The 26,545-nt window shown below is 32.5% G+C and overlaps 1 protein-coding gene across 3 annotated transcripts in view; it reads right to left on the bottom strand.

Moving 5' to 3' along the window:
* Positions 1 to 26,545, bottom strand: part of LOC118202016 (membrane-associated guanylate kinase, WW and PDZ domain-containing protein 1-like) — a 186,136-nt gene that overhangs the window by 13,860 nt on the left and 145,731 nt on the right. For all 3 annotated transcript variants that reach the window (XM_085822669.1, XM_085822671.1, XM_085822670.1), the window contains exons 5-14: positions 24,881 to 25,030; positions 20,065 to 20,141; positions 19,677 to 19,734; positions 17,857 to 17,921; positions 17,221 to 17,421; positions 14,883 to 15,092; positions 9,493 to 9,971; positions 9,218 to 9,403; positions 4,591 to 4,669; positions 3,339 to 4,498 (exon numbers count right to left, since the gene is read on the bottom strand). In XM_085822669.1, the coding sequence (XP_085678795.1) occupies positions 3,339 to 4,498; positions 4,591 to 4,669; positions 9,218 to 9,403; positions 9,493 to 9,971; positions 14,883 to 15,092; positions 17,221 to 17,421; positions 17,857 to 17,921; positions 19,677 to 19,734; positions 20,065 to 20,141; positions 24,881 to 25,030 (2,665 nt within the window). The remainder of the gene's footprint in view (positions 1 to 3,338; positions 4,499 to 4,590; positions 4,670 to 9,217; positions 9,404 to 9,492; positions 9,972 to 14,882; positions 15,093 to 17,220; positions 17,422 to 17,856; positions 17,922 to 19,676; positions 19,735 to 20,064; positions 20,142 to 24,880; positions 25,031 to 26,545) is intronic.

Genomic DNA, 26,545 nt, shown 5'->3' with positions numbered 1-26,545 from the left:
TAAATTTCCCATGCAACATATATAATTTTATTAAAATTTATCACAGTGTTCTTAAGTTCTACAATTTCCAAGTTATGGATCACATGTATTCTTAATAATTCATGCGACAGAGAAAATGCTACAAATTTTATATTCACACATGCAAACTTTCTTGTTCCTCAGATAGAAAACACTAGTTCTATTTTCAAAAAAGATAAGTTTACAACTTAAAGTGGTGTGAGTGTTTTAGAATAAGTAAATCCAACATTATGCAACATTTAAATGTACATCAAGTTTGGTTTATACGATTATAGCAAAGACTTGAGGGCTATCTGCCAAAGGAAAAGGATGTCTTCGTGGAGGACTTTCTAAGGGAAACTAGCTTGTACACACGTTATGTTACACACGAGTAAAACCACAAAAACACCCATGCAGCCAGCCCGTTCGTGGAATTCGAAACTCAAACCAAACTACCCGTGATTAGCAACTTTTGCACTTAGCCGCTGGTGGGCCAAATATAGATCAAGATAGTAAAAGTAAAGGTGATATTTAAGAACATTGGCTGCCTATGTAAAGACAAGAGCCTACGATGAATGAACATTTTTAAGGAACCAAAGCAGAAAGTTCAAGAGTTTTTCAAGTAGTTAACAAAAATAAACAATCGGCCTGGCAGCAAATGCAGTATTTTGCAGCCAATCATTTACAAGATTCTGCAGTAGCAATTACAATTAAATCACAGCTTCTTCCTGTTGATAGAAGAATCATAGTGCATCTGTAATACTTGCATATTTAAAGAACCAATCCTCAAAATTTTAGATCCTACCATGCTTTAGTGTTACTAAATGATATAAGATACAGCTATATACTTATATAGCCTTATTAGTCATGCTTACTAAATGATACTAGTAACATAACATTTCTAGCTTTTAAAAAATTATCAATACAGACATCAAAGAGAAAATACTACATAACAGGAATTTCTTTTTAATATTTTCAATATTATTTTTAGCATATTATTAAAGAGTATTTTTAAAGTGTGAGTAAGTTAATTTTTAAATTCTGAATTTAATAACCTCTAAACAATTTTTTTGTTTTTTGGTTTCAGTATGCAAATTGAAAAGAATTAGAGAGAAAAATCCCATGCATAGAAATTCAAACATAAAGGGGGGGACACCACAAAATGTGCATTGATAGTTAAGGCTACACAAGAAGATACAGATCCATACTATCTTTCAATAGATATATATCTTTCAATGTCTGGGGTGCCTGCATCCATCCATCTATGTGGGGAAATATATCAGTATTGTGCCACTATTATCACTATTGCGTCAGATACACGTCTTCATAGCCTGCATCAGAAGTTGTGATCATTGACTGTGGATACTGAATCAGCATTTAGCTTAGGAAGTAACATATGCCAAAATTTGGAGTTTTTGTTATTATGTTTAAAAATTTAATTTATAATGCAACATTTATCTTGGATCATAGCTTCTGATGGATTTCTTAATGAATAAGAATACCTTTTCACATTTACACAAGTGACTTGTTATGGTAAGTTACACAGCAGTGTATTTTTTAACCACATTTGTTATCATTAACTAAAAATCTGCTACAATATAGTTTCCTATGTAATAGGATTATTATGCTTTTATGTTCTGAAAAGTGTGTTAAACAAGAAAAGCTTAATTTATCATCTGTTTGCATTTGATTTTATTTCCATTTTCTATTCTGAGTAAATTTTATTTTTGTATTTTGCATTTCTCTGCTAGTTTCAGCCTCCTATAAAGCTTCCTGTTTATCATTTCTGTTATTATTATTACAATTTATTTAAAAAAATTAGCCTTGAAAATTAAAGGCATTGAAAACTCTTTCAAATTATTATGTTTGTTGCAAGATTAACAGAGGATTCCTATTGGTAGTGAATCATGTCATCTGCTTTTAGTTTTCTAATTTGCTTAGTAGCTCAGAGCAACTTAAAAACAAAATTTCCCTGTGTTGACGAAATGCTGTCAGGTGACTAGTCTGCAAGGAAGGACCATATCTGTCACCTTATGTACATGGGCCTTAATCAATTTTTAAACAAGGAAATTGAAAAGTAAAAGTTAAAAAAGTTTTCTCGTTCATTAATGCATGCAAAGTCGATATCAGGCATTTTGGCACCTTGTAAAATCAATTTCTAGGTTCTAAATTCTGTTACCTGGGCTCTCCTAAATTCTTAAAGTTTTGCCAAACTAATTGCAGCTACCTTCAGTGCACATGCAGTTTCTGACACACAATCATACAGATATGAATAGTTATTAGTGTTATAGTGTTAAACAGTTTCAAAACTTAATCAGGTTAATTAACTATCAGCTATTTTCAATCTGACAGACTTATTTAATTCATTAGAAGCATGACTGAATTTGCATTTCAGATTACATTAGAAAGGAAACAATTGTTATTTTTTTATTATAGTTTAATATCAAAATTTAAATGACTAAATTTTTAATTGGAGGAGTCTTATTAGGACTCAACTACATAAATACTAAAATGTAACAAGAAGAATTCTTTTTAGAAATGTATTCATTCGGAATTAATAAAAAATTGCATCTTTATTAAGGAATATTCACACCATGGCATAATTGTCACTATCACCTAATGTGGAACTCCACTGCTATACAATGGTCCTTTGCCACCCCATGGAAGACGATACAAGGAATTTGGTCATAAAGTTCTAACCTATCCAATTTATGCCAAAAGTATAAAGGATAGAAATGCACACTAATCATAGCAAAATTTGCAATGCCATTTAAAATTTTTGTAAAGCATTAAAATTTGGTGTATATGTTAGGCTTAAGAAAAGCGCAATTTGAAAATAACAAAATGTGACAAATTTTGATATTTTATTTCATTAAAATAAAAGAACTGTCTAACATCTTGCAGTGGCAACATTGCATTTTTTCACAAGATATGACCCAATGAGAGAGAGATAAAAATTGATAATAAACCAATGTGTGTACACATGCCACAGTTCAGAGTCTAAAAATTCTGGGTGAAATAAACTTTGCTGCAGGCTGTATTAAACCTCAAAAGGAATAAAAACTACTATTTCAATGATATTTAAGCTACAGCATCTTTAAATGATACATGCTGAACAAAAAGTTCATTGTTAAAATGGTTAAAAATGGCTTTTATCAAACACTAGATAGATGAGTCTGAATATAGTCAGATACTAGCATAATATTTTCCAATAGAACCATAGTAAATGAAATAAATTGAGATAAATTATCATCAATAAATGATAAATATATTCATCTATAATAGATTAAATATTACAGCATTTAGATAATGCTACAATATTTAATCTATTGTCATATTACCTGAGAGCCTTCTTCCGTACCACCAACAATTCTGAATCCGAAACCGCTTTCTTGCCGTGTAAGTGTTACAGTCATGTCAACATATTCAGGTACTCGTCCCAACATAGGTGGTCTTAATACTGTTCCAGGTTGCTGGTAAACTGAGTTCATTGAATATATATTTTCTGCTTTATTCATGGCAGTTACGGGAGATGGATGTTCATGCTCAAAAGATGTACTTCTTTTCCTCCTTGTTAAACTATCATAATGTGAACTACTTGGCGAATGTCCAGATGGATTCATAGATGATGTAGAAAGGGTGCGATAAGTTGGTTCATGATGAGTTAATGGTTCATTAGGACAATTAGGTCCGGATATCGGCCCATAATGAATGGGAGGTTGACTATATGGACCGTTGCTACGCATAGAGTTCGTTCTCCTATAAGACTGTTCATTTGGAAGCCCTTGGTGATGAACACCCCCATTCCAGTCAATTCCGTAATCTCTAGCTGATGTATTATCAGGCGTAGCTTTGGTATTCCATGAATGATTAGCAAACACAAACACACTATCCTCAAACGAGTCATTGAAATTTGTTCTTGAATGTGGTGGCACAGGTGGGGGCAATTTAGACTGAGAATAACTATACTGAGAATTAGGACCATTGTCTAATACTTCAGAAGAATGGTTCACTGTGCTGAAATCGGCTGATTTGTTCAAGTCTTTACTGTGATCAGCCCAGTAGGTGTCTCTTATTTTTCCAAGAGTTGTGTACCATGAGGGATTTACACTAGTTTTGTCAAGAGTAGCACTATATGCAGTTCGTAACGTGGGAGGATGATCCGTTTTCCAGCTATTTGGAAAGCCAGTAGGGCGATTTACAGCACTATCAGCACCACGATCATTACCAACATGATGAGCAGGCTCTGAATTAGAAGGCATTCGAACACAATCAGGCTGATTGCTTAAAACACTATTTCCTTTAGGAATTTGGTTGTAGTTAGATAGATCCCCCTGATCAGAGCTTGACTGCATTGGTTGAGATTTTGGCCAATGCCTGGTGTCAACAAGAGGAGTTTTAGGCCTATTGACATGCACAGATTCTTTTTCTCGAGAACTATATAAATCTGCAGTAGGTGTTTTGCTACGATACATTGTTGAAGCTGGTGTATTATATGCTTCTGAAAATGATAAAAAAGAACATTATTCAAAACTTTTAATTAACATTTACTTCATGAAAAGTATGCTGGAGAAGGGGAAAAACTTCACTTGCCTGCTGATCTATGAGCATAAGAATGAGAAGAATTATTACTTGCACTTCGACGAACACCAATGTCATCTGCTGATTTCATCTAAAAAAAGAAATGAAATTCTGATAATTTTGTAAATAATACTATAGTTATATTTAACATTTATTAATAACAAAATGAAATATATGAACTTAACAGAGAAAAGTACAGAATGATAGAAGTAAAACAACAGAAAAGAAAATACACTATTACTAAGTAATAGAAATTAAAATACAATTATATTACAATGCTACAATTTAAAAGACACAAGAAACAACTAAATCAGATCAATTTTATTTAGTTCAGGGAAAAAATGAATTTTCATGTACAAGAACTAGCTCCTGCACTTTCAATCATCACTAAAGCAAATAATTTTTTACCACTTTCTATTTTTTATAATCCTGATCATTTCATGTTTTAAAATGCAGTGCATATAAATAATCTTATTCTTGAGCAGTTGAAGAATATGCATCTTAAGTGGTAACAGACCTATGGATTTCAGCAATCCTTGCAATACATTCTCGATATTCCTAATTGAGACAAAATTTTAGCTGTGATGAGGATTTTTCTTTCTTTTTTGCTTCAACACTTCTATAATCTCTTTGCATTTTTTACTATCACAACAGTAAATTGTTGCCAGATGCTGCATTTCATGAAAGCAAATGTATGGCTGATTGATTTTGCAATATCTCAATAGCTAAACTCCCATAATAGTAAAATTAAGCAAGAAAAAAGTTTGGAAATGTTCTTTAACCGCTTCCCTTGCAATTTTTTTGGAGCGGGGAAAAAAAAAAAAAAAAAAAAAAATCCGCAAAAAATAAAATTTTTAAAATTTTATTATTAAATACAATGAAATGAAACAAATAAAAATATGCAGGTTTTAAGTTGAATTTTTAATTTTTTGAAGGTGTAAAAGCCTTTAGTTTTAATATTAGTTTACTATCCTGAGTTATGTTGTGCAAACAAAAAAAAAAAAAAAAAAAAAAAAAGTTAAATATTAGTCTTTGTATGATAGTTTTTGAAATAAGGGACAACACAAAGTGAGACCTGACATTCTACACTAGTATCTGGTCTCTTTTCTTACTGGTTTATAGCTGGATTCTCTTTTACGGGAGCACAGAGTACATTGTCTCATTGGAATTAAATTTTTAAAAATATTTTTCCACCTCTTCATAATTGCTCTCTTGCATCATCGCCATTATTATTATTATTTTTTTCAATTCATATATCTTTCTTAATGCATTACAAATCCACAAGCTGACTTATACTATACAATAGGGAAACATGTGACCAGCCTCTCCAAAAGAACTATGACACCAACAAAATTTGGCAAACTGCCATTCAAAGCTGAATATTTCTTTTCATTTCCTCCAGGCCAAGTAAAACTGTAATAAAATAAATCATACTAACAAATTCTGCTTCGCCCGAGTTTTCTCCAGATAATAATTAACAGCAATACGAAACCGAGATAACTCGGGATAATCAGGCAAGCGGTTAAATACCTGCAGATGTTCTTTCAGCTGTAAATAGCTTCACATATTCTTTTATTATGCATTTTTAATGCAATTATGAATTTTTAAGGCCCCAAAGCAGTCATTTTCTGTATTTTTTTAAAACCAAAATGGACTACTGAAGCATACGCATATGATTAGCAACAAAATTGAGTAACTTAAAAAATTGATGCTTGCAAATTTTTTTGTAAAAATGCCATAGCTTCTCATTTCTACTAGTTAATAAGAAATGTAAAATGTGTGATTTCCGAACATACTAAATTTTGATCATAATTATTTTTAAAATTAATTCATACTTGCCAACCTATGACACTCAAAAATCAGGAGATTTTTTTAAGAAATCAGGAGATTTTTCACAATGTTAAAAAAACTTTTTAAATGATAAAAATATAGTTTTTAATAATGAATTAACTTTAAATAGTTACTAAGTCTTAAATGCAAGCAAAACAAAAATACCTTAGACATAAAAAACATTTTTATTACTTTCATCGTTAAAAAAAAAAAAAAAAAAAAAGTTTCATACAAATGTTATGGACAGTGGCAGATTTTGCTCTCGTTAAGAAAGAAACTTCATAATTTTGTTCATAGCAATTGCCACGTAGGCCTACTTTCACTAATAAAAGTTTTTCTAATGTGTCATCACTAATATTAGATCTAAATTTAGTCCTCGTTTTCGCAACAACACTGAAAATCCTCTCACACTCTGCATTACTATGGGGAACTGTCAAGATGGCCAACATAATTCTAGAGAGTTCACTATATTTTAAAATTCCATCAGCACCTTTCAATTTTCCAATTAACCTCCACTGAGTGTCAATCCTAGCTGATTTTATAACTTCATCCAAGTTTTCTAATTGTAAACTGCAAAATTGCGAATGCAGTATATCAGTAGCAACATCAATATCATCATCTTTCATGACTAAACGAAGTAACACAGGAAATCTATTCAAAAAGTACCTTATATCAAAAAAAGATGCATTTGCTAGAGCAGAAACATCAGCAACTTTAGCATGCAAAATCACTTCATCGTTGACTGGAAACTTATGTAGTGTGTAATCACATACTCGACAGAAGTAACTTCTAACATGAAGATAAAACTTATTTTTGTCTTCTTCTGAAAGTTCTTCCACTACTTTTGTAGTTGCAGCTCTTATTACCAAATCTTCATCTTCCTTCTGATTTTCTGTTTCACCATAAATCACATCATATATAGAATTACAAGACAAAACACAGACTAGTTTTACAAACTTTGATAAAATGTCTTTAAACAGATCATAAATCATTGATTGCAAAACATGAATTAATGGAATTCTGCTTTGTAGAATTGTGTTCAGAACATCGAATGATGGCAAAATGAATTGTAAAAAAAAAAAAGCAAAAAGCTTTGTTAAGGTCCGAAGGAAAAAACATAAATATTCGTTCTTCACAAGATAAACTTACAGTAATCGGAAAATGTTTCGTGTGTTGAGCAATTTTTTCTTTTATTTTGAGAGAAATTTGTATCAGCTTTACGCTTATATTTTGCAGTATTATTTTGAGAACTGCCAGTTGAATTGCTGAATGATGCAGAAATTACAAAAAATCAAAATTTTTCTCATTTCAGTATTATGCAGCTGTTGGAACTGTTTCAATTTTTCCTTTCTTTTAGAACTCCTTTCAAGATAATAATAAATATCAACAATGTGTTCATCCACATTTAATGGTAAAGAAGCTGCCCCTTTTTCAGCTGCTAAATTTAAGAGGTGACAGGTGCACCTCATAATCTGCAAATCTGAATTTGCCTTTCTTAAGATGCCTGCAACACCAGCCTTCAAGCCTACCATTACTGGTGCATTATCGGCACCAAGCGCTAAGCAATTATCCAGAGGGACTGCATTTTATTTTAAAGTTTTAATAATTAGCTGTGCTATATTAAAGCCTGTCGAATGTCCTTCTAAAGTGGGGACAGAAAGTAAACTGCACTCAATTTCTGAAGACTCTGGATTAAAAAAAGAAACAACAATTGGATACAGTTTTGAATTGGTATTATTGCTTCCATCCGTAGAGAGGCAGAACGGAGCTGTTTTAATGCAATCAATAACTGAAGATTTATTTTCCAAACCCATTTCTTTAACAATTGCACCTGTTTTGGTCCTTGCACTTGAGTATTTCTTAGCGATTTCACTATCGGGAAACATTTTTCTAAATAAAGCTGCAGCGTGATCCGATGCATTCAGTGGCAGGTTGTGCTCCAGTAAAAAGGCAGAGAACAGACATTCTGCATTAATCACCTTTTGGTCTTTTGTTTCCGAAGAAAAATTTAATTTTTCGTTTTTTCAAAACAACTCATGTTGTCCTTGTGTTTTTGTGTACGCACATGTTTGAGAACGTCTGCCCTTCCACCAAGCGAAATCGAAAAATCGCAACGACAGATGGTACACCTTGCAAAGTTATTACATTTCCTTGAAGAAATAATGGAAGGAAAGTCAACTGTGTACGATTTTTGAAACGTGCACGAGTATTTCACCTTTCTCGCAGACATATCAAAAGACGATAATTTCTAAAACTATTTCCTAAAGGCACGTGTACTCACACAACTCAGGACAAGATAAACGAAATAGCGAAAGAACATCCAAAGAACGGCCAACGGCCTTGAGCTTGCTTTGTGCTCATTGGCTAATATATGCCAGATGACACGCAGTGGAGCTCGATGCCCATTGGACAACTGTAGAACGAAGTTTCTGGATACGTATACTGTCGATCACAAAGCAGAAATTCTCATCTGATTCGCAAGGTTTCATTTTAGATATAATCTAGAGAAAATTCAGTTGCTTTCAGACGTCCAAAATCACTTTTTTTTTTGTTCATATAACGAAGTATTAAGCCAAGTTCCATAAAAATCGTGAGAAATATTAAGAATAAGAAAAAGTCGGGAGAAATATATTGTAAATCGGGTTGGCGGGAGAGCGGTCGAAAATCGGGAGTGTCCCGCCTAAATTGGGAGAGTTGGCAACTCTGTTAATTAATTCATTAAAATTATTGACATTCTGGTTTGGGAAATAATACTTTACACTGCATGAATGTAATTTAAAAATTATCATGAAATTTTTTTGTAAGATACCTTGGTAACTCTAGGAAGCAACCCACGCTGAATTGTGATGTGTGCAGATTCATCACAAGGGCATTCTTTAAGTATTTGTACAACCTCACTATGAGGCAAGCCACGAATATTACGCCCATTTATTTCAACTAAAATATCACCTTCTTGCAGATGTTGACAACGTGTTCGATCTAAAATTTTCTTGACCTGTAAAAATACCCAAATTAATATATGCTTAAAAAAGGGCAATCAGCTTAAAGCATAAATTTAACATAATAATAAAGTATTTCTTTTACCTTTTGTCCATAAACACTATCAGCTATAGTAAAACCAAATCCAGCTTTCCCCTTGACAATCTGAACAGAAAGGAAATCGGCTTTACCAGGTACTTGATGGTTGAGATCATGTGTGCTAATTGAATGGTCACCACTGCTTGTACTTAAAAGGTCTGCACTGCTATGCCTCTGAGACAAGAATGAGGGCCTTGTGCTGAGATCGGGCATAGACTTTGCAGAACGAGTTGCAGATTCAGCTGATTCACTTCCATTCAAACAGCCACAGAATCCATTAGGTCCATTTCCATGAGAACAACTAGATACTGCCATGGTAGTAACAATTTCAGTATTAGGATCTTTAGGATCAAATGGCAATTGGTAGCCTTGACACACTTCCAAGTGCACAGTTTCCCCAGGAGGAATGGACTGAAATAATGATACTGCATCTTGATGGCTATAACCTAGTACACATATGTCATTGATGTATACTAGAATGTCACCTAAAAGTTACAAAATAAATGTAAATTTGCGTTCAACTTACAACACAAAGACTTTAAAAAAAGCTCATATTATACAAACATTTCCTCAATTATACATAAAATATCTGTTGTAGACACTACACGACTAGTATGCCTATTAAATCATATAGTTTTTTTTTTTCGGGGGGGGGGGGGGGGTGCTGCGCTTCAAACTTACTTCATTTGAAAGTGAGATGTGATCCTTCAATTTTTTAAAATGGACAGTTACTAAAACTGCTAAAATATTACTTTTTATTAACATTACATGTTTATACAATTATTTATTCAACAATATTACCTGAAATATAAGGATAGGGTAAGTCCCTTTATTACTTTAAATGCAAGGTCTCTCAACTATTTAAGTTTTTAAAATTATTATGATGTAACCATCAACAAAATGAAAACCAAAACAAAATATGGGAGGGTTCCTAAATTTTTAATTTACATTTATAATATTTTTTAAACCTTACCATTTAAAAAAAAAAACTTCCAAGTAATGTGCACTAGTCAGCACAGCTGACAGCAACAAAAAGGGAGGTATACAGCTAGATATTATAAGCATACCAAATAATAAATTTCAAAGCATTTTGCAGTGAACTGCTTTAGAGTTATGCAACATATGCATACATAGATTTTATAAAGGACCTAGTTAAAAATCGAACTAGGAACAGTCATTGGATATTTCCACTGAAATCTGAAAATGTCCATAATCCGGACATCAAACCTACAAATTTTCTGCATGTGCGTAAACGCATATGCATTTACGCATGCGCACTTAATGCATAATGGATGACACAAGCTAAGCTAAAATGATCTAATTATCTATTTCAGTTAATGTTGCAGATTGCGCTGTTCCTTAATCTTCTAATTGGATCCGGCTTATTATTTTTTGCAGACTGTTAGAGAAATTTTATAAAAGTAAGCTTGAACTTTCGATTATGTCAAAAAGAATTTCTGATTCTGAAGCTGCCAAAGGATCTACAAAGCGAAAGCATGTTTCGATGTCCATCAAACAAAAAGTGGAAGTACTGCAAAAAATGGATAAAGGCATATCCTTTGTTTCTCTAACCATTCCGAAATCTGTTTATCCATTTCACGCTGCTCTGTGAGGAAGGGGGATGTCGCGGTGCAATGAACTGAAAGTTGATCTGTCAGCACTATCCTTACTAAATGTAGTATTTCATCTCGATGTACTCCGTCTTTGATATGATTTAAATCAAATTCCTCGTCATTATAAATATCACAAATACACATCAAACAGTTTTCTGGTTGCAATTTTCTAATTTCGACTACGCGTAATGTATGCTTTCTGCATGCGTGCGTTGAAAGAAGTGTTTAATAAAGTAAACAAATAAATATAAAGCTTTTTTTTTTTTTTTTGTTAATTTTGATACCCTTTAGATCATAATTGCTCTTTATTTCATAAATTACGGTTTCATATTTTTGATTTTATAATTTCTACATGCCATCTTACCAGATTTAAACTGATGATCTATAATCTGGAAAAACTGATAATCCGGAATCTCGGAAGTCCTGAAGAGTCCGGATTAAAGACTTTTGACTGCACTTCCTTTTCAATACAAACAAGTAAAAATTACATTTCACAATTACAATACAAGGAAGTAAAAATCAGAAAAATGCGTAGCTAGATGCTATAGCAGACCCATAGCAGTTGCATAGCTAGAAAATTTGAACCCTTAGGTAAAACTTTAAGTTTATATATATATATATATGTACATGTATACAGATACATGTAAGATAAAATACAATGGCTGCTTTAAGAAACGATTGGCGACCTCAAAATTAACTATTCTAAATTTGGTGGTCTCCCCCCTAAGTTCATTTGTTCTCCCAAATTCGGGATCTTTCCATGTTGCATAACCTAAAGTTAACCAATCACAGATTAGCTGTACTTATGCATCATACTTAGTATAAATACTCTTCTCCAACAAACTACGTCATTCCTTTTCCTTGCTTCCACCATGCCAACAACTCTATGCTGATATGCCTGCCTTTGTTCTTATTCTAAGATGATGTAACATGTAGATAAAAATTGTAGTTGCTTATATGATCTAGAAGTATCTTATCTACTAAGAAATGATTTGATATGTGCAGAAATAAAGATTAGTGATTCGTAAAAATCCAAATCTGTTATCGTCTGCATGCCTTTCCACTCAGTCCTGCCTACAGCCACAAGTTCCTAGTTAAAGTACTAGTTAAAGTAAGTTAAAGTTCCTAGTTAAAGTAAAGTACTGGATTCCTCCTATGCAATTAAAATACTACATATATATATAGAGAGAGATGTCTATACATACATATATATCCTGTGTGTGTGTGTGTATATATATATATGTATGTATACAGGTTGTCACAAAAGGTCATGTCCATATATATATATGTGTGTATACAGGGTGTCACAAAAGGTCATGCCCAAATGGCCTGTATGGTTGTGTCAGGTCATGGAATCAGAATACACAAGAATAGGGAGTCGGAAATGCAATTGTGACAGTGAAATTGCATCGTGACCATCATGCAATGAAAAATAACAAATGGTGTAAAAAAACTTTATTTTACAACAAAAAAGTACCAGATACAAATGAAAAATTATATAACAAGTGGCTCAAAATTGCCCACTGGCGCCACATGGATTTGTGAATTCGTTCGAATTGGCCAGGAGTCTCCTGGACACTTGCCGCTGCTTCAACAATGCATTCCATGAGGTCCATGTCTAATGTATGGGTGTCCAATGAAATGGCTGTATGGGCGTTGGAGATCTTCCCGCAGTATTTGCAAATGGAGGAGCAAGCAACACCTAGGTTGTGTTCCATAATGTGGATTCTGTCTCATTGCGTCTAATATAGTGTTTTCAACGTCCACTGTCCATGTTGCACGTTGCTAGATGTGGCTGCTGATTTTGAACGATCCTGCCTCCTGCAATCGGCGATGTAATTGTCCGAACAGTCTATCGTCAGGTGCATGTTTGCTCATGCATATCGCAGTACATGCATTGACATCCACAGTGCCATATATATAATGCATATCTGCCAATTTTGCATTACTGTACTAGTTCCTTTCCCTCCAGCAAGCATGCTTCGACTGATTCAACTGCCCACACTTGCCTCTGCCAGCGTTTATCGCCCTCTAGTGGATTACAATCACATTTCCGACACCCTGTTTCCTATGTAATTCTGATTCCTCATGACCTGACACAACCATATGTGCCATTTGGACATGACTTTTTGTGATATACTAAAATGAAACTTAGTACATGAATGAACTGAAAATCCATTTTAGTCAAATAAATGAGTTTCATTTAATGGTTATAAGCAATTCAAAACTATTAAATTAGTAAAAGGAACAAATGCTTTGAACCTGTTCTTAAAGCGAACACGATGAAATTTCTATCAGAATAATAAAAAAGATTAAAAAACCTGTAAGGTTATTTGTTAATAATTATCAGAATAAATATCTAATTAAAATGTTAAAATACATGAAATAATTATTAATTTTTTTTCTGCAAAAAATCAAACTGCAACAAAGTCATTGCACTAATACACAAGTATTGAGGGGAAAAAACAGAGAAATCATTAAAATAATTATTATCTGGTCTTTTAAATTCAAATGAGCTTCATCAAAAAAGGTTTACTTCCATCAAAAAAGGTTTACTGATGATATAAATGTGAAGGTAAGTAGTTATGGAGCATTTTGCAGACAAATTTTCAGACTATTAAATACGTAGAACAGCAAATTAAAAGATGTAAAAAGTGCATCAACATGCACTGCAAAGGAAATAACTCAACTTTCACTATTTCTTTCAGAACTATATTAAGGGCAAAAACTTTCGCATTACATCTTGTACTTTATTATTATTATTTTATACTAAATCATTGGCTTGTTTCATTTGTTTTTATTCAAATTTCAAAGGGGCTTTGTACCTGAAGGACTATTGTTTTCGTTTTGCGATTATGCGTTGAATCACTATAAATGTCTGTTTCACTTTTCAAACTGTCGCCACCAAATGTTAGAGTCCTGCATTATATTTGAAGAAATTAAATAATGAAAAATCTGCATAAATGTATGTATATTTCTCGCATTGTGATAAAACAACAGTACACAGAGCCATCAAATTTTGAAAGATGTAATCCTCCTAATATGGGCATGTGGAAGACCAAATTTTAAATTTGGAATTTGTTTTATTATTGATTTCATATTTTGTAAAACTTTAACAAGTTTTTGAGTAACAAAATCAACGATTTGAAAGCCAGCAATGGCAACACTCTACGGGGAGACCTTTTTATCTCCAGCACGCGGAACTGTGTATCGGAAAATCTAAAGAAATGCTCATTTAAAAATTATTTTACGACATTGCTATCAAATTGGATTTTATGGTTTAAGTGCAAAGAACATGATATTTAATATATAAAGGTAACACGCAAAACGTTAAAAAAATGCTCCTTTAGACGTAATTTAAAATCTGATTTTTTTTTTTTTTTGGATAATACCACCAAATTCTGCTTCTTTCTGTTTTATATTTTGCATAAAATTAGTGGGTAACTCCTTTCTGATTTGTACTTTTTCACTTGCTTAAATTCTTCTGTACTATATCTGTACCTCAAATAAAATCTCAAAAACACGAAAAATTCATAAATTTAGAGTAAGAGTTTCACTGTCCAATGATTTCCATTAAATACACATTTTGAAATAAAGGAATACATGTAAAGCATTCTTGTTCACTTAATTCACCAGACAAATTATTTAGGCCACACACAGATATCATTATAATATATATATACCATTCTTAAGTTTGCAAGAACAAAACTAGTATTTTCAAAATTATAAGAGATCAACTTGTAACTTTAGTAGTGAATCAAAAGATGTAATAAAATAACATACCAACTTTAAGCTTTCCATCCTGCCAAGCAGGACCATGTGGAACTATAGCAGTTATCTGGAGAAATTCTTCAACATCGCCATCATCACCACCAATAATAGTGAAACCAAAACCTCGAGCACTTTTAACAAGACTTGTTTTTACCATACGGCCTTGCAACTCAGCTGGATTGCTAGTGAAAACATATGGTGGACTGTAACCAGAACCTCTAACTAGAATGGCAAAATGAAACAGTATGTGAGAAACAGCATACTCATCGTTTCTTTTATTAAAAACTGTAACTACTTCTTATTAATTAAATACAAAATCTTATGAAACTGTGAAGTTATTTGTGTGTATTATTTGTAGAGTAATTAAAAGCACATCCAACTATCATTGGGGAGTTTCAGAGTTTGAATTCTAGCAAGGGTATCCCAGCTTCAAAAAAATTCTAAATGACAGAACAGTGGAACGAAAAAATGGATGTTAGATCATAATTTGCTACCACCAAGATTTGGCAATTGGGTCGCCTTCCCACCAGCTGCCCCTTTAACTGGGATAAAATGTACCAGGTTGTTCAATAAGTTCGCGAAATGGAAATGAAGAAACCAATTTTTATTTGTAAAAATGACTTTATTTTTCAACGTAGTTTCCCTCAACTTCAATATACTTATTCCAATGGTCTTCTAATTTATGGATCCCTTGACTGTAGTGGTTTTTCGGCAGCTCTGCAAAATATCCCTCCACGGCAGCTACTACCTCTTCGTTTGAAGAAAATCGTTTCTACGGAGATATTGTTTGAGGTGTGAGAAGAGCCAGAAGTCGGAGGGAGCTAAATCTGGTGAACAGACTGGATGTTGCAACAATTCGTACTTCAATTCAGTTATTTTAGCAATGGTTTTTTTGAGCTGTGTGCGCAGGTGCGTTACTTTGGTGGAAAATGATTTTCTTCATCTGTAATCTGGGTCTTCTTTCACGAATTTTTTCGTCTAATTGATTCAAAAGGTTACAATAATAATCCAAATTAATTGTTTTGCCAGTTTGAAGGTAATCTATAAACAAAATTCCTTTTGCATCCCAAAAATCTGATGCTAACACCTTCTTGGCTGATTTTTGCACACGAACTTGCTTCGACGCTGAAGAGCCGTGTTCACACCATTCCTTAGCCTCCTGTTTTGATTGAGGATCATGATGGTAGACCGAAGTCTCATCCATTGTGATAAATCGATGGATAAAGTCACTTTTATTCTTCTTAAAACGCTCCAACAGTTGCTGGCAAAGTCGCATCTGAATGTGTTTTTGCTCCATCGTTAGAGAATGCGGCACCCATTTTGCACAAAGTTTTTGAAACCCAAATTAACACTCAAAATATTGCTCACTGTGCCCAATGAAATGCCTAAAGCCTCTGTTAAATCTCTTTCAGTCAATCGACGGTCTTCCAATACCATATCTTGTATTTTTCTGATGATTTCCAGTGTTGATGCAGTTTTTGGACGTCCCTCTCGCGGATCGTCTCCAAGCCTGGTACGCCCACTTCTGAATAAACTAGCCCACTTGCAAACCATTGTTTTTAGCAGATTCACCCAACACATTCATCATTTCGGTATGAATTTCCATTGCCTTTAAACCTTTCTTTACAAAGAATTTGATAACTGCACGTTGCTCAATTTTATCCATACCTGAAAAAAGCCACAACATGTTAGATATAAAGGGTGGTTAAACAATGAATAAATTAACAGATCGAAATGATACTTTTGACGTATTCCTAAGAAAAAACAAATATGAAAATGGCGTTGAAGTTTTAGGTCTAATATTGACGAATAGATGGTGCTCCGCGAACTTATTGAACAACCTTGTAATGTATTTTTTCCCTTTTTACCACATGCCTTCATAAAGTAATCAGAAGCCCATTCGGTTTGTACTGGAAGATTCGGGCCCCCTTGATCCCACTGTACATTGTTTATGTCTCATTTTTATACATACCTGATAACTGTATGAAGTTCCTTGAATATAAATAAACTGAAAACAACACTTCCACACGTTAATTTGAAAAAGGCTAACTACTTGGTTTTAAAGGAAAGAAATATTTTCTACAATATGCTAAAAATTAACAAACCATTAGGTAATGGATCAATATTCCGACAACATTTTACTCTTTGCTCCCCCCCCCAAAAAAACGTTCATGGTCAATAAGCATATGAAAAGGAGTATAAAGTGTTAGTTATGCTTTTTTTTTAATGCAATGATGTGACATTTTGGATACCCACAAAGTAACATTTAATATTTACAGATTTAAATTTTACATTCTGCAAACATAAACAAGAGATCTTTAAAAAATAAAGATATCACAAAGAAACTTACGCCCAGCATGTGGTGGTCCATTTCTGTTACTTCTATCATCTTTAACAGGACCAGAATTTCTTTGCTGAAACTGCTGGTCTGAATGCTTTCCTATATTACCACTATCAGATGGTACACCACTGCCTCTTTCACCTGGATGGGTTTCATTGTCGCATCTCCATGATTCTTGTGAAGTATTTTTTACCTGATCAATATGCCCAGCTATTGAAAAAATATTATTTTTGGCATAAATATTTTGTATTCAAGATACAATTTGAAATTTCCCACACTTTTTTTATTTAATGCAAGTCCATTAATAATGGTCATCACATGCATTAATTTAAACTTTAATTATATGATTATATTTTTTTTATTTTTAATTATATGATATATCAATTGCCATGAATTTCAAAGCAAATATGTCAAAGTATTTTAAGATAATTTTATGGGTTATCCTCCCAATAATGAAAAAAGGAACACACAATAGCAGCTTATAAATAACAAATCACCAGTATGAATGTATACGATAAATATAAAATATGTTCCACTAATTATTACTCTCAAAATAATTCAAATTAGTAAACAGACAGCAAAACGCATTTATTTTTAAAGAAAAATAAAACTAATCAGAGAAAAAAATTAAAATAAAGAACTTACAGTCATTTGAAATTTTCCTTGCTTGCGTCACTGGATTTTCATACTGAGTTCTTTTATTCACATGGCTATTGGGAAGAAATATCCAAGTTAGCAACAAAAAACTTAAATCTTAATATTTAAATTACACATAAATTATAATTTTTTCCAAGACCTATAGCAATATAAAACCAATTATTATGCCTAATATGTACAAACTTAATTACGGTTATAGATAAAAACTGTGTGTGTGTGTATATATATATCTGCCAAGGAAAGTCTTATCTCTTCACTAAGCTTCTTTTTCTATTATGGAAAATGTAAACTATGTATACAGAATTTGTGTGGCGTGTTTAGTATCCTTAGTGTATATTTGCTTATGAATAATTTTTAATTCGTTTTTGCTATAAAAGCATTACATATCATACAATAAGAGTTTAACTACCCTAAAAATATATAGATACAGAATACCGAACATATTTCAAGTTATTTCTTACATACAAAATTTTAAGGGAAATATAAATTCATTGTTTTATTTACTTATTTTTTGATGAGATAACAGGTTAACTCTCACTGCATAGCTTTTATATCAAAATAGGTTAAAAAATTTTGTATTTTTTAAATTACATATTTCAAATCTACATATATTTTGAGGTTAAAATATACACAATTTTTTTGTAAAACTGCTTTTTTTCAGTATAGAATTAGATCATAGAAAAAGGAAAATTTAAACCGCAAAATAAGCATATAAAAGAAAAATTTTGAAAATTAATCTTGTTTAAATTATGATATATTTTATAAAATATAATGGTAAACATATATACTAATGAAAAGATGCGAAATATTCACAAAACATTTATTAGAAATGAAGTGTAATATGATAAACTTCGAAACAAGGCTCGAGGCCATTCTATCTCACTATTCTTGCACCAAATATGCATTTGTTTATGAATTTTTCTGCCAGTTTCAGTATTTTTAGAAACAAACAGGACAATGCCTACGAGTTTGCTTCTTGATGGAATTGGGGAATATACAACTAGCAAAATGTCGAGCAGTTAGTCTCATGTGATTGAGAGTTGAACTACAGACATCTTTGAGCTTTGAAAAGAGCGCCCAAAATGGTGCGAAATGTGTTTGTGTATTTCGCAGAAATATGGACAAATAATGCCATTTGTTAACCCAAATCTGAATAAATAATTAAACATCACAGAAAAGCCGAAATGAAACCATGAACGAGAAAGAAGTGGGCTGCACAGTTAAATAACCAGCAAAAATGCATCCGGGCAGAAATCATGGGATACGCAGTGAGAGGGTTAAGTAGGTCTTTAACCCTCTAAGCTGCAAGGCAGTATACATATGGCCTAGAATATTTTTGTGACATCTGTAAGAACATATATATATGTGTATATTAAAATATGTCAAAGAAATTAAGACAATATATCAAAAGTGCACAAATCCAGGTATGAAATACCAGAAGAGTTTTTTTACATTAAAATTAAAAAAAAAAAAAAAAAAAAAATTGTTTTCACAGTTTTGAGAAATTTGTGCTTTCTTAATGAAAACCCTGGCCGCTCAGAGGTTTAACTATCAATATTTTGTTTTCATTTTTACTTAAACAAAATAATACTCCCCCCCCCAAGCAAAAATGCACGAAATGCCATTTACAAGCATCTTTATATCATTCAAAGTAACAAAAAAGGTTTAAAATATATGTAAATGAAAAGCCACTTGACCTGTAAAGAAGAATACATAATCAGAATAAATGGAGTTCCAATATCTGAAATTTAGATAATTAATCATTCTACAGTACATCACTGTATTAATGAAATAAAAGGAACACTTACTCAATATAGTATGTTCCATAATGAGGATCATCTATTTTTTCCCATCCATATGGAAGTTCTGAAATATTTTTTAAAAATGCCACATAAATCCAGTAGAATAGCAAAGTTAGCAATATAGCAGTAAGCCAATCAAGTAAGATATTTTTTGGTTTGACTGATAAAATAGTTTTTATCTTTGGTTAACTCTGCTTAATAACATATCAACGGAAAAAATTATTTTCCCAGAGTAACGTATTCAACATTTAAATAGATTAGTTTATTCTTAAATAATTACTCTAATTATTATTAATATCCCATTATAAGAAGAAGAATAAAATACACAACACATTAAGCCTACTCTCAGTGTATTAAACACTTTTGGTTTTATAAGTAATAATTTGTAACTTACCATCTTCATCACACTCTGTAACAGGCTTCTTATTTTTTGGTCTAGGATCAAGCCACTGGGAGGTTCCTTTATTATGACTGAAAAAAAAAAGGAAATCGCAAGTTAATTTTTAATTACTAAGTGAGCTTTATTCTTAAAATTCAATTAATGATTTTTGAGAAAATATGGTTGGGACCAATATTTATACAATTCCAGTTTTAATAAACATTTTTATATGCAAGAAGGAGATAACATAGAAGATAATTATAATGAAAAAACCTAATGTGATGGGAATTACTTCTGTTATGCTTTCTCCCGTGGAAAGAGGATTTAAAAGGTTCTGAATCCATTAAAATACATGCAAGATTATTTTCCTATTTTACATTTCTACTGGCAACAAAGGAAATAAAATTTTTTTTGACTGATTCTTCTTATCTTACATTTTTACTGGCAACAAAGGAAATAAAAAAATTTTTTGACTGATTCTTCAAAGGATAACCTATTACAGTCAAAAGTCATTAATCCGGACTCGTCGGGACTTCATCGATTCCGGATTATCGATTTTTTTGGATTATAGATCATCAGTTTAATCTGGTAAGATGGCATGCAGAAGTTATAAAATTAAAAATATGAAACCGTAATTTATGAAATAAAGAACAATTATGACCTACAGGGTATCAAAATTTACAAGAAAAAAAAATCTTAATATTTATTTGTTTACTTTATTAAACATTTCTTTCAATGTAAGTTGTTTAAGTTGCTTCGTTTTATGTGATAATACTTTCTCTTTAATTCTATAAACAGACATAATATCTTGTTCAGTTATATAGTTTCGCTGTTCAAGTCCTATAATTGCTGTGTTGAGAATATTGACTAATTTGTCAATCGAAATTTTTTCGTTTTCAATAACCTCTGTGTCACTTTCTTCACTATCGGAAGCGATATCTTCTGGATCTAGAACCATACTACAGATTTCGCTGTCCGTTAATTGATTGATGATTGGGGCATTGTCGTCGCAATGAAAAACTTCTCTTATATCATCTTCATTCATTGCCGCTTCTCCACATTTCTTTACAAAATCCAATAACCAGAAAATTTCACCTTTAGTTTGCAATGTCCGAAAACCTTCAAATTCGCAGCTATCATCTTGATCATCCTCACCATGAAATATGGTAGATGGCCATAAATTATGCCAAGCATTTTTTAACGTACCTGGAGACACATCCTCCCACAATCTTGCGATACTTAACAGGGCAGATTTTATGCTAAAAAATTTCAAAAATTCTTTAATAGTCTTGCCACTGTTCAAGAAATTTAACATAGATTTTAAAACTGCTTTATTTTGCATTTCAGCGCATGCGCTATTCCCATATCCATAGGCTGAATGATAGACGTACAATTTGGAGGGAAGAATAATACAGATACATTATCTTTCACTAAAACTTTAAGTGAAGTATGCGCTGAACAGTTATCAACAATCAGAACTATTTTTGAGTCATGAGGTAAACCAACCGAATTCAAATGTCACCGAGCCTCGGATATAAAATGATTTTCAAACCAATCATTCATCAACACTTTTGTCATCCATGCTCTTTTATTTGTGCAATATATAACAGGGAAAATCATTACTCCTTTAAAGGCCCGAGGTCGTGCATGTTTTCCGATTACAAAAAGTTTGCACTTGTGCATTCCTGCAGCATTTGCGCACGCTAAAATTGTTAGTCTCGCTTTGGAATCTTTGACACCAGTTGGAGCCTTTTCTGTAGAGGTTGCCAAGGTATTTTGCGGTACATATTACCAGAAAAGACCAGTTTCATCAGCATTGTAAATTTGTTCTGCAGATAATTGTTCACTAGTAATGAATTCAATAAATTAATCTGCAAATTGTTCAGCAGCTTCAGTGTCAGCTGAAGATTTTTCACCTGAAATTTGTAATTGTCTTATACCATGGCAATTTTTAAATTTGGTTAACCAACCTGTCATATATGTGCACTCTCCGTTTAAGTTCATTTCTTCATGAAATATTTTGGCTTGAGCCATTACCATTGGACTCATCAATGGCACGCCCTCGCTGTGACGCTGTCTGACCCATTCAATCATCGCTTTGTCATGATCGTCACTTTTAGCATAACGAACCCTTTTTCTGTTATTCATTAAGAGTGGGGTGTTGGAATCCACAAAAAATTCCTTTTTCTTTTTGCTTATGCCATACACAGTTGACTTTCCAATGTTATACTCCTTGCATAATTTTGAGACGGATATGCCTTTACCCATTTTTTGCAGCAATTAAACTTTTGTTTGACAGACATCGAAACATACTTTCGCTTTGTAGATCCTTTGGCAGCTCCAGCATCGGAAATTCTATCTGACATAATTGAAAGTTCAAGCTTACTTTTATAAAATTGCTCTAACAGTCTGCAAAAAATAATCAGCCGGATCCAATTCGGAGATTAAGGAACAACGCAATCTGCAACATTAACTGAAATAGATAATTTTAGCTTAGCTTATACTGTCCGTTATACATTAAACGCGCATGCGTAAACGTATTATGCGCATGCACACATGCATATGCGCAAGCGTAAAGGTATTACGCGCATGTGTGAACGCCTATATGCTATGCCCTGATGCATGCGCAGAAAGTTTGTAGCTTTGAGGTCCGGATTATAGATCATTCCGTATTATGGGTGTCTGGATTAATGATTTTTGACTGTACTACTAGTGAATGAATCTAGTCTCCTATTTATTATTATTTATTTTATATTACTATAGGAAACATATGATCTGCCTTTGATGCAGCAATTGTCGCTTTCTCAGTGACACTGAAAAATTTTTCTTGCTATCAGTTCTTGTCCCCCAAAACGTGGCCATACTATCAGATTCTAGGGTACCTTACAAATAGATCAACTGACGACCACAGAGACATTTGATAATGGTAGCAATATTATGCCACCTGAAAAAATTGTAACCCAATTAAGATATATCAGATAACAGTGAAACTGGGGTAACATCACGAAATATTTCACAAGGAGATGTCATATACGAAGACATTAATTATCAAAAATAAATTTCTTAACCCTTTGACACGCGGTGGTCGCGCCCTGAAACCACCAAATTTCGAATTTTTTTCTCCTCTTCCTTCCGAAATTTCTGAGTGAAAATCAACTGATTACTGATCTTTTACCTCTAAATAAAACAAAATGACTGCAGAATCATACATGTTTTAGGTCTTAGTACTTCAAATCGGATGCCTTTTAAAATTCGTTTTCAATGAGACAAAATAACTTCCTTTTATTAATATAAACAACTTTAAATTTCAAAAGTTATTCATCGCACATCATGATTTCTATTATAAACAATAAAAAATAGCAATAATTAAACTGCATATATATATAAAAAAAAAAAAAAAAAAAACCCTATATGTATGACATTTGCTTTGTGGTTTCAGGGCGCGACCAGTGCACCACTAGAGCATTGTGACACAATGCTATAGAGGCTCGGTGGTCGCGTCTTGAAACCATTGCTCTTCACAATGGCGTTTGCTTGCTTCTCAAATAGGAATGTTAATTTTTACCCGGATATAGATAAGGGGTTTTGAAATCACAGAGTTATTTTATTACTAAACAATACATGCAACTGCCCAGTAAAAAGGTCTTTCTTCTCCAGAGAATTTTCTCTGACCTCAACACACTTGCTCCCCAAGCTAGTATTGTGATTTCATAAATTATTTCCTGTGGTTTAAATTTAATGTAAATATACTTTGCTGTAATTAAAAATAGAAATTGCGTAAAGTTTTATTTAAATTAAAAATATTTTCTGAATATTTAGGGACGAAATACGAATAAAATAAGTATGAATGGGAAACGAATGATCCGAATCAAAGCCAAAAAGACCAAGCCCCTCTGCATTAACATAAAAAACCCACAAAATTCATGTCCCAGATGAAAAGAAACTAAATAATGCTGGACATATACCAGTGAAATTTAGATCCGATCAGTGTACATTTTGTAGCACAAGGAAGAAACCTCATAGAAGAAGATACATGTGGCGAAACATGCAATGTAAGCATGCATGTACCAAAAAGACAAAACATACTTTGAACAGTGTCACAAAAAATATTTGTTCTTTGAAATTAAAAAAAAAAACACTGAGTCTTTTTTTTATTCTTATTTTACTGAGTTTTTAAATCCATGTAGCCAAACATTCTTATTATGTAGGTACTTTCACTGCTATAGAAAAATTTCATAAATGTTTATTTTTTAATTTTTTCTGACGATTTTACTTTGTAAAATAATGTAAAAAAATATATATTATGCAATTCCTACATGCATTTTGTTTCAAATTCGTAAATTTCGTCATTTATTGGAAACGCGCACAGAGAAAGGAAGTTTTTTTTCCCTACTTACCTCAGTAAGTGTAAGTTTCAAAGTCCTAGTGGTGGTTTCACAGTGCGACCACCACCCACAGAACAATGGGCAAGAGTAGATTTTTTTTAAAATTCATATATTATTTGTCTCTAGAGTCATAATATTCAATTTATAGAGATTTTAGTTAAAAAAATTATAAAAATAATATTGCGCGCATCAAAGGGTTAATAGGACCAAGAAATGCTGGTCTGCATATTGCTGAAGCATGCATAAAATCAACTAATTTTTCTTACATTTTTTAATGATGAATCTCTTGAGAATATTATACAGAGGTGAAAAAGATTAATACTCTTGACAGCAATAAATGTGTAGCTTCATTTAAAACAAAATCATATTAAAAAAAAAGAAAGATATGAAAAGGGTAATTCACATTAATATTTATAAAATTACAATATCATTAAAGCCCCACTAACTCGATAAAATATGGTTCACCATCTTCTGTATAAGCCTTTTCCCAGTTCTCTGGTAATGGACCCAAGTCATCATCAGATCCAGATGGAGCACAACTCTTAATAGACTTATTTATTTCATCAGAAATTTTTCCTTGTGAAATGTGGGAGGACCTAGCAAACAATTTATGTAAAAGTTAGTATTTCAAATGAGAAAACCCAAAGAAATATACATATATGTGTGTGTGTATAAAGCAACATGTGTAAGCATGTAAACAAAAATAATAACTTTAATTTGCAACAGACCCTTAACTCTTCATTTTAATTTGGTTATTTGAGATCATAAATTTTTTGTTTGGCTCTAGTGTAGCATTGTAAGTTTCTTCGATTTTTAAGTGAAAATAGATTGATGTGTACATGGACAAAGTCAAGTTAGTGCGCAATGCCGAGTCTGTGCAATTCCCCTTTTTTAAGTGGAAATAGGTCGATGTGTTTGGGCAATTCTTTGACTTATTATTTTGGCTTTGTGTAGGGGCGATTTTTGGCACAAAAATTCACCAATTTTCGCCAAGGGGCACCCATAAATAAATTTTTACCAAAATGCCAAGTTAGGTTAAGGGAACCAAAATAATAAGCAGATTTGGTCATGAATGTGTGTACAAAAATAGTGCACTGAGGTAGTAAAGAGTGTCACTGAGTAGTAGTAAAAGCAGTCTGTTCGCATAAATTGCCATTCTTTAAGCAGAATTTAAGTGGTATGCTTAGGTACATGAGGGAGGAAGATAGGAGAAACAAAATAGATAAAATGCAGGTCAGAAACATGCACTGCATCTATGGGGTTGTCATTTAAGCAAAGCAATTATTTGAAGAAGGAATAAAGAATAATTCCAAAGTACCTCCCTCAAGCAGCTGCACCATTTCTGTATATTTAACAAAATATATCAAAGACATATAATGTAGTAAACAAACACATATAATGTAGTAAAGCAACACTTAACAATATTGTTGGCTTAGAAACAGTTGATGATGTAGATGGGGAAACATGACATTTCATTCATTGTAATAAAGCAGACTTAAAAGTAACGATGTTGAGAATGGTGATCCATAATGAAGAACAAACTTGGCCGCAGAGGCAGATTAAATATTCATCTTCATTTCAATTGACATTTACTGCGACAAATTTACCTGGCACTCTAATCATACCAATTCAAGAACATTTACAGTTCTGATATTGTTGCAATAGGAAGAGAGCAATGAGGCAGCATCTCGGCAAGAACAAAGATAGTAGCAAAGTGCACAGTTATCCAATATAGCAGCTTATTAAGAGAAAAATTCAGTTTATGTCCTGAATTAGCTACATCATCAGCATTATAAAGTCATATGATATGGACTGATCTAGAAATGACACAGTGCAGAAAAAAGTTATTATTATTTTTAGATCAGAGAGGGTGAATTTTTGTATAATGAAACTCTGCAATGTCAAAAACAAGCAATATATATTGGCGAGAGAGTATTCTACTTATGTTCTGATGAAATCTTAAAAATATTTTGTGCTAACGTTATATTTGTGCTTCATTCTTTACAGCATGTTACTTTTTTTTATAGAATATACTCCTGAAAATATTGCCTAATGAGTAAGCCTGAAGATATTTAAAATGTATAAATGAGTATATGGCAAATTCCTTATTT

The sequence above is a fragment of the Stegodyphus dumicola genome, chromosome 8, assembly GCF_044657685.1.
Source record: "Stegodyphus dumicola isolate Sdum_Otavi_A_Nest chromosome 8, ASM4465768v1".
Lineage (NCBI taxonomy): Eukaryota > Metazoa > Arthropoda > Arachnida > Araneae > Eresidae > Stegodyphus > Stegodyphus dumicola.
This window is presented reverse-complemented; position numbering and strand designations above follow the sequence as displayed.